Genomic DNA, 16,758 nt, shown 5'->3' with positions numbered 1-16,758 from the left:
TCCTCTATTATAATCTTACTATTATTATAAATGTGAAAGTTTGTTTGTTTGAAGTTCAATCACACATTTTAACTACTGGTTGGATTGGGTTTAAATTTGGTATGGTGATAGCTCTCATTCTAAATTAACATATAGACATATTTTTGTGTCAAAAATCCTTTCAGGCTCCACCCCAGTGGCTCTGGAGTTTCCCATGTTAACCTTATGAGTATTCATATTTAAAATGAAATTAAAGAATTTTATCAACCGTTTCAAACACACAAGTTGGTTCTATGATATTAATAGCATTAAAAAGTTATGAGTTTTACCAACAGGGTTCAGCACTATTAAATGTTTTTGCATTTATGACAACAGCTAATTTGAACCAAATAGCAACAAAAAGATGTGAAATACAAAGAGAACTTAATTTTTTGTTTTTTCTATTGTTTAGGTGCAGTGGTAGAACGTTATGGCTATAGTAGATGTGCTATACTATAGCATACCGTAAATTAAAAGAACAAAATTTTCTTAATCCGTGTCCTCTCCCATTGCAAACATAAAGCCAAGTATAACTGCAAAGAGCATTTTATACTTGACGCCAACCCCGTACGAAGAACGGGTAATCTGCTAGTGTTAATATCAATTTTAAACATAACTAACCAGTAGGATTTATTGAACACTCTGTGATTAAGGGCAGCAGAGTCCGGTTTTGAATCACTTTTGGCTTTTCTCAAGATCAACTGACAATCCACGGACTACTAAGCAAAAACTACATCTTCTCAGATACCCAACTACATTTAAATTCTACTTTGACTTTCAAAGGGTGTGAAAATAAATACACTTTAAACAAAAAACAATACACTTTAATTGTGAAAAACATACCACAAGTAAATAAACAAATACAAGCTATTCTAGTGTCTTTATAGAGTATTGGCGCACCAGTGATTGGTAACTCGTTAGGAATAGAACAGACTTGGAACCATCGTTCAAGGCAAAACCCGTAAAGGCAAACATTTAAAAGGATATCTGTTCTAGGGCGATACAGAGGCAGAAAAATAACGCTAAGTAAGTAAAGTAATGCTAGGTTAGGTACCATGGGCTTACAGAAGAACGTCAACGGAACAACTTTAGCGAGGAAAATACTGATCTGAATCACGGTTTTGGTAGAGTCGTATAATTAACAAAGGCAACAATAATAGCAATAGTAATAGTTTTAATACCAGCTTCATAAATTGTAAAGCCATGTAACAATTTTAGCAATTTTAGTTCTGAGCAAAAGTGACTAAAGCTAAATATACTGATTAAGTTCTTTAAACAGTATTCTAAGCTAATAATTTTCTTCTGAAGAAATAAAGATAGTTTTAAAAAATTAAATAATAAAGGACTTGAAAGCAAGATATTGTAAAAAATTAAATCTTCAAAAACAGTGAAATACCTAAAAATGTAAGGTTTTGAGACATATTCCTAACTTCCTAAGGTAACTACTAAATTGTTGATTCCCGGCCAAGTTGAGTACTTTAGAAGAAATAAACTCTAGAATTTTAGTTCTGAGAGTTTTATAATGTTCTTAGAAAGAGCTTGAGTGAGAATTTGTAAAAAAGTGTTCAACAAAAAAAGGAAAAAATATAAAAGTAATAAAAAAGCTAGTGGAACTTTACAACAAAAAACTTATAAATAAATTTAAGTTAAATAAATGTACACAATAGCATTAATATTTGTCTTTAAAAGGGGGAAACTCTTATTTTATAACTCTACTTATAGTTAAAAGATCACTGCAACAAAATACGATTTCTAAGATTTACGGCAATAATTAATTAATTTGAAGGCAATAGTTACGAATAATTTGTATAATTATTGTACTAACTCTCCTCCCTACTAAGTTTGACCTAACTGATTCTAAAAATATTTTGATCTCTAGCATAAAACCACAACTGAACAATTATTTTCAATTTACTATTGCTTATATATAAAAGTCTTGTACTTGTCTTTTTCACCAAAACGAATTTCAACAGCTTAACCCAAAATCATTTGATATTTTCTCTATATAATACGGAACAACTTATCAACGTATAACAAATCAATAAAATCAAGTTGTAGACCTAATCAATTCCTCAAATTTTCACCAAACAGATAACACTATACAGCTAGTATAAAAGGTGGGTACTAATGATATATTGCAGCAAGAAATCCTTATATTTACAATTTTGTTTGAATTTTATAAAAATATCCAAATATTCCCATGAAATACTTTCTTGATAAATATTCCTGAGAATTCCCTTTTAATTTTCCTACTAGTAATAGAATCAGAATCAAGTCTCAAAGTTAACATTTCTAAGAATAACAATATCATATATTATACTTTTATTAACAAGTTGTAGCTTAAAGAGGAGTCTTAATACTTGAAAAATGGATGGACACAACACAAATTTGGCAGCAACCAATACAATTCGGGCGGATTCCAAGGATGAAAGACGCTTCGGCTGAAAAAAAGAGAATTTTTTTTATGATTAACTTGTAAAACATGAATCAAGTAATTAAGTGAAGTAATTGAATAATCAATTAATTAAGTAATTAGTTGTAAGTAAGTAAGTTTACAAATTTTTGCCTACACTATTTTTTTTTTTTTTTTTAATATAAATTGAGAAGTGACCATATTGTGTTTTCCCCAAACCTACAAAAACTTATTTTCTGCACTTGTAATTTACACATTCTCTTACCTCTTTCACGCTTTTTTCCACCTTTTCCTGCCTTTCAATTTTCATTCAACATACAACATTATCCAAATTCAAAGAAAACAACAGATAAAAATTGAAATCAAATACATTGATTAACACATAAAATAGAAATACAACCTATATTAGATGCACTACACATCTTTTCTATGTCAAGAGATAAGATAAGGAGCTTATCAGGGCTTTGTAGCCATGCCCATGGAAAGTCATTTGCCATGGATCCCTTTACCAGTGAGCAGCGTTAGCGTACTTTCTGTGTACGTCGCGTACACTTATTATAAATATTAGTCGCTATTACCAAACGCTTTCTTATGTGACAGTTCGACGACACTTCCGCGCTCAATACAGACTTCATGATATTAACCAAACGCCATCAGTGAACATAATTAAATGCTGGGTGTGCAAATTTGAAGCTACAGGATCAACTATAAAACCTCGTCCCATCGGTCACCATAGAAAGCGCGTTCTGAATCAAATATCGAGCGTGTTTGAGATGCTGTGGAGGATAATCCACATTGGTCAGTAAGAAAACACTGCTGCTTTGAATATACCCCAAACCAGTATTCACCGCATTTTGAAACAAGATTTATATGTAGTTACACCGGTACGAAATTCAGTTAGTACAGGCATTAAAAAAATACAGCATGGGTATACAGCAGGAGACTCCATGACTGCAATAAGGCAGCTGTTTTGTGGGATAGTCATTTCCAGATTTCGTGACACCAATATTTCTTTGAGAAGCCCATACCTAACTCCACTAGGCGTTTTTGTGTGTCTAGTCGGGTGTACAACAACGCTCCTGCTACCCTCGATTATCTGAAGCCAAATATTAGTGAGGAAATTGAAGCCATCCCACCAGAACTCTGCTGTAGAGTATTCGGAAATGTAAGGTTTCGTTTGGCGGAGTGCCGGCGCCTTAACGAAGGGTCTAGATGTAAGGGTCTACATCTGGATGATGTAATCTTTCACAAGTAATTTCCTTAAAGTGTACAAACAGGTATTCTTGGGAAAATTGCTGTAAATAAAGCCATTTTCCTGTTTTGTTTGTTTTAAAAGTGCATTACTTTCTGGGACACCCAGTACTTTCTTTGCTAAATTTGAGGTATATTTATCGCTTTATTTATTTTCGCTTTAGTGGAGCAATATTTTTCAGAAAAGAGATATTCGACCACCTTATATCCTACTTCTCTACATTCCTATCTGTTCAGCTATTCCTGCTACTCACCGGGGATTAGTAAAGACGTTGTCACCGTCCGATGATTGTAGGTTCGTCTGCCATTGCAACCTCCTCGTTCGGGGCTTTGTCCCTTTTGCGTTTTTTACTGTACCACATAAAGGCACAACCTGAACAACATACAAATTTACTATACACATAAAAACTTGACCAATCAAGTTATTTAGTACCGGTGGTCTATAGTCTTGAAAAATATTAGTTAGGCTATAAAAACAAACTAAATATTGGAACTGTTTCAATAAAGTTTCGCTGATCCAAATTATTTGGGACCAAACTCTTTTTGTATTATTAAAGATATATAGGACAAAAATTTAATTATAACTCGAGAAACTAATAAGTTGGTGGCTTAATCAGTAGTGTCATGGACTTAAGGCCCAAGGCAGCGATGTTGAGGGTTCAGAACCTAGTACCTTGTGTTGCTTAGTCTATGCTAGTACCTACACTACTTCTTATCAGTACAGTTCACCCTTGTACTAGAACCGGCTCACCCCTTGATTTGATGACACCATTCCACCCACAGGTCAGTTTGTGGACGGGCATAGAAATGCATGGTTAAAAGCCGCTGCTAACCTCTTTTTATAAAAAAAAAACATAATGTGAGAAATACCAACCTACAATTATTGGCAACTCAAACCACTTACCAGCAAATAGATTAAGAAGGAAGACAAACCACGCGAGATGGTAGCTCCAGCCGTAGTGGTAGGTGGCCTTGGGTGGATGGACCACTGGGAGGAACTCCTTCTCATACGTGATGGACTGCATTAGGATCTCTATCACTACGAATATCGACAAACCTGCAAAACAACTGACCATGAGAAAAGACAAAGTATCATAGATAATAAAACCTTGGTTGAAAAAAGGATGGGGGTCAATTCAGACTTTTTACCAAGGTCATTTCAATTTCAGGAACTCATAGTAACTAACAGAGGTCTATCAGAACTATCAAAAGTCCATCTGACAGTTGTATAGAAGTAGATAAACCAACCTGAGATTTTGTGTTTATTAAAATTGTATGTTTTGAAACGGAATTTGTTTTAAATCACAATCCTGGTAAATTAGATTGAGGATTACAAAAGTAATTGTTACAATTAACGAGAGCTGAAGACAAATAAGTGGAACACTGAAAATAATTTAACTTTCCAGAACAAACCACGAGAATTGTCTCGTACAAACAACAGTGGTTCTGTCATCAACATTAACCCGTACATTACGACTGCCAAGATCAAAAGCACACTTTAGTCTCGGTCTTCTTCTTGTTATTTACGTACTCACCACTTACATTGTGTGGAAAGTCGTTAGTGGCCGTCTATTTTGGCCACCTTAAAAGTGGTTGTGAATTTAGGGAATCTGAATTGGTTTATTTCTCAGTATTGAAAACCTATGGTTACTAAATTTAGTTCAAGATTATTTAATCAAGAATTTGATTCATCTTAACAATCAGGTTTTCCAATATAGTTTCTGAACTTATATACGGATAGATATTTTATAGCACATTGTTATTCTATCCTAACTTACAAGAGATGAAGTGTATGCCGCCAGCCAGTCTTTTAAATGTGTACCGAGGATTGTTGAATGTGTAGATGGAGAAAAACAAACCCATCGTCATCACCAACAAGCTGATTATGGAGAACATAATCTCGGTACGGGTGTAGTCTGGAAAATACAAAACATACCTTTAGAAAAAAACACATGGTTGAGGGAAATGTTTAGTATAAATATTTTAATAAATTGCTAATACTAACTTAACCAATAAAAAAGTTCCTAACAGTTGCCAGTGTAGAAACAATACAAAACACTAGGTTTAATATTTTCCTCTACAAAAGAGAGCATCCATGATGGGGAGGAATATAAAATTATTTGTGTTGTGAGCTTTTTTGTGTTATCAACTATCTGAAGTTCTTTTTCTTGGTCAAGTCAGTTGTGTATCCATTCCTTCTTCCTTAAAATATTCCAAAACCACCATTTTTGGGGTTTACCATAGTTTATAAATCCTTGCACTTTTTATTTACAAACTAACAAAAATACTTGAGGTGCAATCGACATGGTCCCTCTCACTAAACACTACTGAAATATCAGCCGTACTCCAATTGAAGGTTTGAGTTACGATGAAACTAGTACATTACTAAGATAAACTACCTAACTTAACAGCTGCATATGTTTGATTGGATTGTATTTCAGCATATTTTGAGATACCGTACTTAAGTTTCACATAAACAATAAATTCAATAATCAACTAGGCCCAATATACTCACTAAGGATAGCCATATCTAGCATGGGATCTCCTTTCACTTTGGTATCGCTAGGAAAAACATCGTGCCACTTGCATTTACCTGCAACAGCCAAAACGTACATTACAAACATTTGGTTAGCACTTTATAGTGACACAAATTTAACATGATTATTAAAGACCCTTTATTTGAATATTGTACAATACTTTTCCTATTTTGAATTCAGAAACGTAATCTACTTTCGAAACTGCCCCTATATTTATTGATAGCCTTTTTTCATACCACCTCAACAAATATGTTCATTGTCCATTTACACTTTCTAAACGTTTATTTTCTAGAGCTGTACACCGTTTCCTGTTAACTGTTTTCAAAGAGCCGCTGAAAAACAAGTGATGAATGATGGACATGCTACAATGATGACTGGCAACTCAAGGTGATGGTTTTAAAATAACTAGCTTTGCTCTTTAACATCTTAGAAAATCTCAGAGATTCTGGCAGTTATTGATATGTAAAAATGAACAGATTATCAGTAAACACAAGATTTTTACCTTTATTTGAAGCAAAAAGTGTTTAGCTATTTAAAAGGCTAGACATATAGTTTTGCCTTTTGCTATAAGCAGTCACTTATTTTCACAAAACTAGATACTATTGATGTCACAACTTAGGTGGTAAATGCTGATCCAAGAACCTTCAAACAATTTCAAAATATAAAAAAAAACAACCATAAACAATCTATTTTCGACTGGGAAAAGTTATCATGTTGTTAAAACCTCATCTATCTTCATAATTTTTCTCCTGTTGATTGATTCTTAGCCTCAAGATATTGACTTTTAACAGTTCACATAAACCATTTATGGGAAAACTCTCCGAAACATTATTGTCAGGCATGAAATTTGTGATACAATAACTCTAACTTAAAATAGCTATGTTCTGCAGTGCAAAAAAAAAAAAAAAAAAAAAACAGAAATCAAGTATTGTGCACTAAAACATTGACTTGGATTTCAATTTGTGTTTGAAACAATGTTTTATGAGGCTAAAATAGTCTTTAGAAAAATGAGCAGCCTATTATACAACTTTCATAGAGTAGATTTCAAATTTTCGATGGCCACCAAAGTTTTATATTTATTTAAAGTATTTCAAAAATAATAATCCAACCCAATTTTTTACATAATATAGAGTACCACTATGGTTAAATAATCGATTCTATAATTTTCATTAATGTCCAATGTTGTAACAATGTGAAAATTTTCCCATTCTTTTAGTAAATAAAATCTATTTCATTCTTGTGGTAACACTTTGGCACAGTGAAAATGCTATTACATTGAAATGCAACCAAACAACTAACATTATTTCACTAGAATAATAAATTTATTTCTTGGGTGGTCCTCATAAGAGATCTGACTAACTCTGTATTTGGATTTGCTTTCCTAAACTTAAAATGATGGTTTCAGACATTTTACAGTGTAATTTTGGCGTTCTTGGAAATTTTGCTTTTCTTTTCTTAAAGGTTGGCCATCTGCAATTGAAGCTTAAAAAGATGCTTAACACTTTCATTCAAAGAGTTTTCATGTCTAATTTATATTGCTCCAAAGGCATGGAAGATACCTTTGAAAAAGAAATTTTTTTATTAGATTATATTCAAAGTCAGTTGATAATACTCCTAAAGAAACAGATGTACCCTTTTCAGTTTGCAAAGTAAGCCAAAATATTTCCTTTGAATTTCATCCAAGTGGAAATAAAAAAGGAACACAGTTTACCATTTTAGTGTTAACTAAAACTCAAAACCTTTCTGGTTAAAAAATATTTATTCAGTGAACCAAACATTATCATTAGGTAATTAGTAAAATTTCATAAATACTCTTCTTCAATCTTTTTTGAGGGTATTTATTGATAATACCCATTTATGTGTACACACTGCACTCCCTTCTACAATATTTATAAGTCTATTTCAAAGTTTGCATTGCCCCTCGTAAAGTAGCCAAGTCGCACAGTGTGACGAAGGTGTTGAAACGCCCCGTGGCGCGGCCGTCAAACACTCAGACAGACCTGACAGGTGTTTAGGCAAGACTCCAAAAGAGCTATTGTCGTCCAGTCAATGACCGTTTGTTTTTCTCACCTCGGAAAACAACCTGGGAGAGTGTTTTTGTATATAAGTGAGGGCCTGTGCGCAAAATCACACATTTATATGAAAATAAAAATTCCTCCACCGCAACAAACTAAGCAATTTGCCATTTTTACTAAAAATAATGCGTTAAACATGTAGATTTATTCTCTACTAGCTGTAACCCGCGGGCTTTGCCCCGTTTAACTTCTTAATTTTCAAGATGATCTCTTTCGCATGGCTCAATCACGTCCTGGTTGAAGTTCGTTCGCTACGCTCACTCACCTTTAGGTTGGAGCTCGTTCGCTACGCTCACTCACCTTTAGGTTGGAGCTCGTTCGCTGCGCTCACTTGCCTTCAGGTTAGCTCGTTCGCTACGCTCACTTGCCTTCAGGTTAGCTCGTTCGCTACGCTCACTCACCTTTTTGGTTGCAAATTAGCTGTTGTCATAAATGTAAAAGAAATAATAGTGCTGCACCCTGTTGGTAATCCTTGTAACTTTAATGCTATTGAACATCATAGAACAGAACCAACTTGTTTAATTGAAACAGCTGTTAAGATTCATTAATTCCATTTCTCATAAGGTTAACATGGGAAACTCCAGAGCCACTGGGGCGGAGCCTATTGGACGGATCACGAAATTGATGGTGTATAAACCTATTCCATGACATTCTACACGTATGTACCAAGTTTCGTGGCAATCGGTTCAGCGGTGTCCGAGTTTATCACCCCCAAACAAACAAATATATATACAAACATCCTCTTTTATAGATATAGATTTAAATATCCTTAGGTATTTTTGTTTGCTGCTACTAGGGAGTGTTTTTTTTTTTGTAAAATGTTAATAGTATAGTATGAAATAAATAAATTTGCCAATAAATATATAACTACAAACAAGAAACTTATACTTTTTCTATAAGAAAAACATTATAATTTTAATGTTCAGTTTCTGAATTTTCTCTGTAACCTTTAATAGTTTCACAACAACACTTCAATACATAAAATTAGGCCTACTTAGTTTTTAAGTTCTTTAAAGAGGCAGTGATACAAATTTGGCATGTGTATGTTTCAAGGTTGAAAATTTTGCAAAAAAATTAAAAAAAATTAAACCCCATAACACTCTGTTCCCATGACCTTGCTGGTTCGCGAACTCATTCAAGTGTATCCAGCCCCACTTGTTCATGCCTCATTTCGACATTTCAAAATCTGACCAAAATCACCTGAGTTATTGCGTTTGCGGGCACACACAAATACATATAATATATGTATTTGTTATATTACATTACATATTAGGTAATGTTCATAAGAGGATTTTACAAATAGAATGGATGTAATTGTTTAAATTAAGTGTTGAAGATTCAGAAGGGCCAGAAATGTACTGAGAAGGGGTGAGGTTGACTGAAAAAAGTATGAAAGAGCAATTCTGATGGAAGATGACAGCCAGGAAGACCTAAGCAGAAGTGGTAGAAGCAAGTAAGGGCTGATAAGGTGAGAATTGGAGCAAAAAATCCGGGGGTAGAAATGCGGGGGGTAAAATTCCGGGGGTTAAAATCCAAGCCGTACATTTTGAGCTGACCTCATGAAGGGGGTAAAAGTCTGGGGGTAAGATGCAGAGGACCGAATATCATGGCCTTTTATTTTGTTGATGCCCCGTTAATGCCATGTCTGATATAAATGGTTCTGGGAGTAAGAGTATAATAATGTTCAACAAATAGTGTTTTGGCCTCTGAGACCACCAAAATGAAAATGTCAATCAGTCCCGGGTCTAGGTCTTACTATGCCACTTTTCCTATTCCTGTTCCAATACTATCTTCTTCCCTATCAGAAATTCGCTAAAAAAAACTATTCACTGTTTGTGTTAATGATCTCAGACACCCAAAGACATCAAATTTGAGCCATAAATTCAATTCAAAAACCTTGGATTACTAGATTGAGTTGACCTACCCGAGGCACCTTACATCATTAACGCATGACTAGAAATTTAAATACCCATCACCTCAGCACTGAGACTTGCAACTTCAAACACTTTTGGTCCTTTGAACATAATTTCAAACAACAAAGTGACCACTGTATACTAACGATAGAACAGCATCCTTGGACTGGTCTCTGTCCCGTTCCCCAGTGGAGTGGCTGTCTCCTCCACCGAGGGGTCTACTGTTGGCGCAGTCGGAGGTTTGGGTGTCGTCTTACCACCTGCAGTGGCATTACCAATCGCCATCCTACAAAACAAGATATCATACAATTATCCATATTTGTATCCCTAACTAAAGGATCAACAACTGTAGTAATACCTACTAATACCTTCTCCTAATGAAATTTCATTCTATAAAGTTTTAAAATTTCATAACATAAGTCAGAAAACGGGAAAATTTCTAAAAGTTATGCTTTTACCATTTAGTAACATAAATGTAAACAGAAATAGGCACGTGCTAGTTTAGCTGAGTTTTTATTAGTGCGTGTTTGTGTAGGAGTCATTCCAATTTTTCAATTATTTTTCTACCCTGCATCACCTGAATACTTTTACACTTTGGCTGAACACATTATACTTTTTTACAATTCTTGGAATTTGTGTGCTCGCCAGAAAATGCTAGTTTCGGTACTTAAAATAATGAAGTATACTATTTAGTTTCCCAGTTCAGTAGTGTCCACTTTTAAGCGCTTGCTTGCCAGAAACTAATTCCTAAAATCTTTTCAACTTACTTATGAATTTGTCAGTAGAAAATTCCCATGTGCGGTAATGTAATGTGAGTTACTTTAGATGTTGAAATAGTGTCTAGCTTGTTTGGTATTTACCTGAATACATTATAATTTTTTTCTATAATTAGCAAAAAACCATACCAGACCTGTGAATTAAAGATTAAAGCAAATTAAAGGAATTAAAGTCATGTGAGTAAAAATTAGCCTAAAATAACAATTCTATGAAAACACCATACTTCTACATATTTGCACCAATTTCTTAGTCGGATCTCATCCAAAATCAACATTGAGATGAGATGAGAAGACAAAAACAGACGATGCGATGAAGAGCAAACTGAAGAAAGGAAGAAGATAACAAAAGCTAATTTAAATGACAGAATGAGCCGACACTTGGCGATCTAGGTGGAAATAGTTGTGTGGCGGCCAAAATAGTTGTAGAACAGAATAGACTCTCACACTAAGTCTTTGTTTCTGACAATCTTATCTCCAAAGCAAACATTTGTATCTAAATATTTTTGTTGCAAATCTTGTGGCAACATTTGTTACATTTATCACAACTTCTGCTCAGAATGATATTTTCTTTTAGCTTTTGTATTCTATACTTTTTTGTGTTTCAATTTATGGTGAGAACATTTCAAATACTTGAGCCATATTTGTTATTTTGGGTATCCTCCCATCACTCTATTCTAATTAAAAAAAAAAACGACAAATCTTTCTAAGTTTCTCAGACTTTGGTGCAAGTAGGACAAATTCAATCCCTGGCAAATCTACAAAGATTTGAGAGGTTTTGAACACAAAATTTCATCAAACAACTCACCTGCAATATTTAAAAAGGCCAGAGTGACTTCGCACGAAGAAGCGTTTCGTCTCATTTATCCAGAGGCCTTTCTCGCCTCCGTCCACCACGAACCAGAAGTCGGTGGAGATGGAAGCGATCCACACAACGATGGCGACACCCACCAGACATGTGCAGACAAACAGTAGACGTCGCTCAAAGAAATACTGAGCCCGGACAGCTTTGGTGCGCTCGGATATCACCGAAACTGCACTGCTTGCCTGCGGAACAGAGAGCGTTGAATGTAATTTCTTGTAAGAAAAAGAGAATAAAGAAAAAAAAATTGTTCTTTTAGTAGCTTGTAAGTTGTAAATTGAAAATTGAGACACTTAACTTTTATCTGATAAATACACTTAAATACTCAAAACTTCCGATAAATATCCTCTTGGAAGAAGTGCAGACTTCAGGGTACAAAAGAAAAGACCAGGAACATGTCAAACGTACTTAAACTTCTTTGTTTAATGTTTGTTTTTGGTGTTGGTGAGTTGATATTATTTTAGAGACTATTGCGGGCATTTTCCATCACGTTTAGCAAGAAAATAAGTTTCAATTTTTGGTTAAGGAGTTGTAAACATGAGAGTCCAATAGTAATAGTATCGAAGAAGAAGAAGAAGGGTAGGATTTCTTTATGAATATACCTAAACAGTTCCATTTGGAACAGTATGGTTTTGTTAATAAAAGTTTGGAAATGCGTTGGTGGACTGAATATTTGGAGAAAATAATTAGGACTGGTACCCAAAATGAAAATAGAAATATTTCCAAAAGTGAAATAGATTACTGGGATAGGGTTGTGCGTGTGCGTGGAAAAGTGTTAGAATTGGAAGCGTTGGTTAATATTTTTATCTTGCAACAATGAGCATTAGTTAAGTGAGGAAAGTGAAGAATAGATCAGTTTTAAGATTGAAGGTGGTGGAGGAAAACTAAAATATCATGAGTAATTAATATAACAGTCAATAATTATCAGTATATTAAACAAACACTGTGTGATTGAAAGACCCTTGAAATGTTTCAAGTAATGTTAACAAGCTAAAAATGCATTTCACTATCCCCTAAAAACCAGCTTTGCAACATAATCAGAGTTGCCAGTTTTTTTTTATCAAAATTGCCAGAGTTAATGTGAGCCACCTCTGACAGATTGCTGATGTAAATTACTAGATTTCTGTTGAATACACAAACTTCTTTGCCAAGTAAAACTAATGGAACAACTTATTGTGAGCTATAGCAACTGTTATTACCCATCAACTATTTCATCAACAAAAAATAAGGCAAAATGTTAGACACTAAGACATTCTCTGACTGGCTCACTCCACTAAATCCAAATATTTATTCTTCCTAACTTGAATAAGAATTTAAAAATTATCGCCTCAAATAAAAAACGACTATCCTTTATTTAACTCGCATCTCCAGTCTTGATGGTATAAATTCATCAGCACAAATGTGTTGCCAACCCACAAACTATGACGGAACAGACAATACTGCCAACTTTACAGACGCTAATTGTGAAGGGGAAATTTGATATTGCAAACATTTAGAAAACAATTTTCATTGGTAATTTTTAATAGTGTTAACCATGCCTAATGCAAGGTTAACACTATTAAAAATGCTGACACAGCAGGGTGATTATTTTAACGTGAAGTTACATTACATTACACCTTTGTTACTGACTATTAGCTGGTTCTGAGGCCACAAACTTTATAATTAAAATCCCAATGATCACGGATAGCTGGGTCCATTTTTGAACCACCAAAAAGCTTTTCACTTTTTTCAGGATCAAACAGGTGACCTTAATTACTAGGCCTAGCTGTAAACCTAAATCATAAAAACATCATAAACTTAATGATTTATCTTCACGTAAATAATCAATTAATTTCTCAAATCGTAAAATAAGTTGTATGTGTGTGTAATCTCAATGGATATGATGAAGGAAAACATTTATTTTTTTTGTATTGGTTTTACAGCAGAAAATATATTTTGGTTTTGAATTTTATTTAAAAAAAGAGTCATGTTTTAGTCTTATCACTGAGACTGGGAATAGTTTTCAAACATAGATTTAGTTCAAAACTATTTTTTAGCTAATTAGCAAAAATTTTTCATTTAACTCTGACAAATGATTTGAAAGCAGAAATTCAGTTAATCCTATACGGTGTTTAAAATCAAATCAACCTAGGATTGTGTGTCACACCCGAATGTCAAATCGTCAATCTCAGCGTCCACCCAGACTGAAGCCATAAATCATCAAACTCAAGAAGTTAAATCAAGCCCAATTAAGAAATGCAGGATAAAATCTGCTGATGTGATAGAATCAACTGACCAGGCAGAACAAAAAGTACATTTATTTGCAGACAGCCATGGAAGAGGACTGTCTGATATCATTAACACATATTTGCCTTCCACTAAAAGAATTGTTTCCTGGGTTAAACCGAATGCAAGAATTAATGATATACTTGACTCAGCCGATCTAAAAAGTTTCACACCAAAAGATAAGATAGTGTTTATGTGTGGTACAAATAATGTTGAAATTCATAGTGTAGAACACATTTGCAATATGTTGAAGATGGCCACCAAACTCTGTAATACAAGCATCTGGCTCTGTACACTACCATACCGACATGACATTCCGAGTAACAGTGAACTTCACTACAAAATATTTTTGATAAATAACTACATATGGAGACTCTCTGAAGAAAGCAGCAACATTGATATCATTGACATGTACTTAATAGAAAACAAATACTTCACTGAACATGGATTGCATCTATCAAACAAGGGGAAATCATTTTTGGGCAAAATGATTGCTATAATTCGGCCGCTTAGAAAACGACCTGCGCGCTAATGCTAAACCAATGCTGGAGGAGGTCGCTTTCTAAGCGGCCGAACTATAATGCAGTTGGTGGTCTAACACCTACCATACCCTCACATGATGATTCCAGAACAGGACTATCATATTCCCCTCAAGAAAAATCTCAAATCCCCCAAAACTCTGATGAATCTGTCAGTCAGGCTATAACAAGCAAATCAAATAATGCCATGCTCTGTGGCGCTCTTCCTACTCATCTTTCTGGAACCAAACCCACAATACCTGAACCTAGTCTTAATAGAAAAAAATCCAAGATAAGAGTTATTAATGCCAACATGAATAATTTCATAACGATTTCAAAAACCATCAGGACACGGCATTTGCTCACTCTATCTCTGCGGACATCTCCAGTGATAGACAGATGAGCGCTGGAGTGGCTGTTGTTTTTAAAAATCACTTTGGCAAACCAAGTTCATCAGACCTTTTAACGGACCACCTAACTTGTCAAAGAGTAACTAATGGTGCTACAGTGTACGGTTTGGTGACCAAAGACATCTATTACAGCAAACCTACAGAAGATTCTTACAACATGGCTTTCAAAACACTGACAGATGGTTTTAAAAAACAAAGCCTCAAGAGACTCATTTGCTACCCCATGGGATGTGTGAGAGATAACATATCACTCGACATTTTTGCCAATAATATTGTCAACTTTCAACGCTTGACCGGAGCCTCTGTGAATGTAATAGCTTTTCACGAAAAATCATCACGACCTCTGTGGAGCGGACAGACTTTTCCACTGTTTCTTAGCTTTGTGTTCTGCTATCTCAACAGCTGAGCGGAAATCAGAAGAACAGACGAGAGAAAACCTAGATGTAAACAACTGTGGAAATAAAATAACTACAGAATCTGCAAAAAGTTCTCCAACAGGTAACAAAGAATCCCAGACATGTACCATCACAACACCTTCTACAAACTCTCCTGGATTTAAAGGTTGGGAAACTCCAGACTCAATAAAAAGCATCGAGCTAAGCAATTTTTTAAGCAAACTTTCTACTAGTCCCAGCAATACCAACAACACAACAGAATCAAATGACATTCCTAAGGACCTGGTAACAACAGACAATTCACCACCTGCATCTGCTCAACCACCCTTGAGACGCTCTAAAAGAACCGGCATCAACAAAACGTTAGGTGTAAAAAGTCTGCAAAATTGTAAAAATAATACTAAGTTAGCATGTAAGCAAAATAGTTTTTTAGGCTGACTTCAGACACATCAGGACAAAGAAATAGTGAAATTGTAATTCTATCTTTAAATAGGTATTCAATCATTAAGGAACAAATTAAACCATCTTGAAATCATTCTTAACTAAACCCTGTCAAATATAGTATCCTTAAGTGAGCACTGGCTTAGTAATGAAGAAATTAACTTTTATGTCCCAGAAAATTTTGAATTAGGTACAAATTATTGTCGTCAATTTCCACTGATTCATGGAGGTACTGCAATTTATGTCAAACGTTGTGTAAATTATGAAAAAGTAGATTTGTCTGATTTTAGCTTTAACTTTTTACTTGAGGTATGTGCTGTTAGATTGTTAGATTATGACTTATTAGTTTTATCTATTTATCGTACCCCTGATTCAAGCTTTACTTTAATAGCCATTTTTACATCCAACATATTTTCTTCAACAAGCTACCCACTTGTTTTCGTGAACTACCCCTAAACCAATTTAAAAGAAAAATTACTGAGTTTTTAAAATCAAAAGCATTCTACACGCAGGAAGAATTTTTAAATAGTGACATATCATGTTTAGATTCTAAATAGGATATTGTATGTATTGAAATTTATAATTGATGTATGATCTATTTTTAAGTACTATTGTAACAATGCCTATTACAAAATGTTATGTTTAATGGCTGCAATAAATCTTATTGAATCTTATTGAATCTTATTGATTAGCTCATTGAATGTGGAAGGATGTGTAGACGGTTAGTTAAATGAAGAGCAGCAAGAAAGCACCTGAATTGTATCCACAATTTTTATCTTATGCCTATATTTACCCACTTCCCTAGATAAAGAGTCACTGTTTGTTTTATCATTGGATCACATGAAAATGTTCCACTCTTAAAACAAATTTATTTTAAAGCATTTACC

At 34.3% G+C, this 16,758-nt stretch overlaps 1 protein-coding gene across 2 annotated transcripts in view; it reads right to left on the bottom strand.

Moving 5' to 3' along the window:
- Window positions 1-820: 820 nt before the first annotated feature.
- LOC128999609 (uncharacterized) overlaps window positions 821-16,758 on the bottom strand; it is a 72,871-nt gene continuing 56,933 nt past the window's right edge. For both annotated transcript variants that reach the window (XM_054426192.1, XM_054426193.1), the window contains 7 exons: window positions 11,789-12,027; window positions 10,354-10,493; window positions 6,198-6,275; window positions 5,461-5,598; window positions 4,587-4,739; window positions 3,937-4,055; window positions 821-2,459 (listed from right to left, as the gene is read on the bottom strand). In XM_054426192.1, the coding sequence (XP_054282167.1) occupies window positions 3,958-4,055; window positions 4,587-4,739; window positions 5,461-5,598; window positions 6,198-6,275; window positions 10,354-10,493; window positions 11,789-12,027 (846 nt within the window). In that variant the 3' untranslated portion in view covers window positions 821-2,459; window positions 3,937-3,957. The remainder of the gene's footprint in view (window positions 2,460-3,936; window positions 4,056-4,586; window positions 4,740-5,460; window positions 5,599-6,197; window positions 6,276-10,353; window positions 10,494-11,788; window positions 12,028-16,758) is intronic.

The sequence above is a fragment of the Macrosteles quadrilineatus genome, unplaced genomic scaffold (assembly GCF_028750875.1).
Source record: "Macrosteles quadrilineatus isolate MER2022 unplaced genomic scaffold, UCM_ALF_1.0 Scaffold_8__2_contigs__length_117827958, whole genome shotgun sequence".
In the NCBI taxonomy this organism is placed as follows: Eukaryota; Metazoa; Arthropoda; class Insecta; order Hemiptera; family Cicadellidae; genus Macrosteles; species Macrosteles quadrilineatus.
The sequence above is the reverse complement of the archived record's forward strand: the minus strand, read 5'-3'. Positions and strand labels throughout refer to the sequence as shown.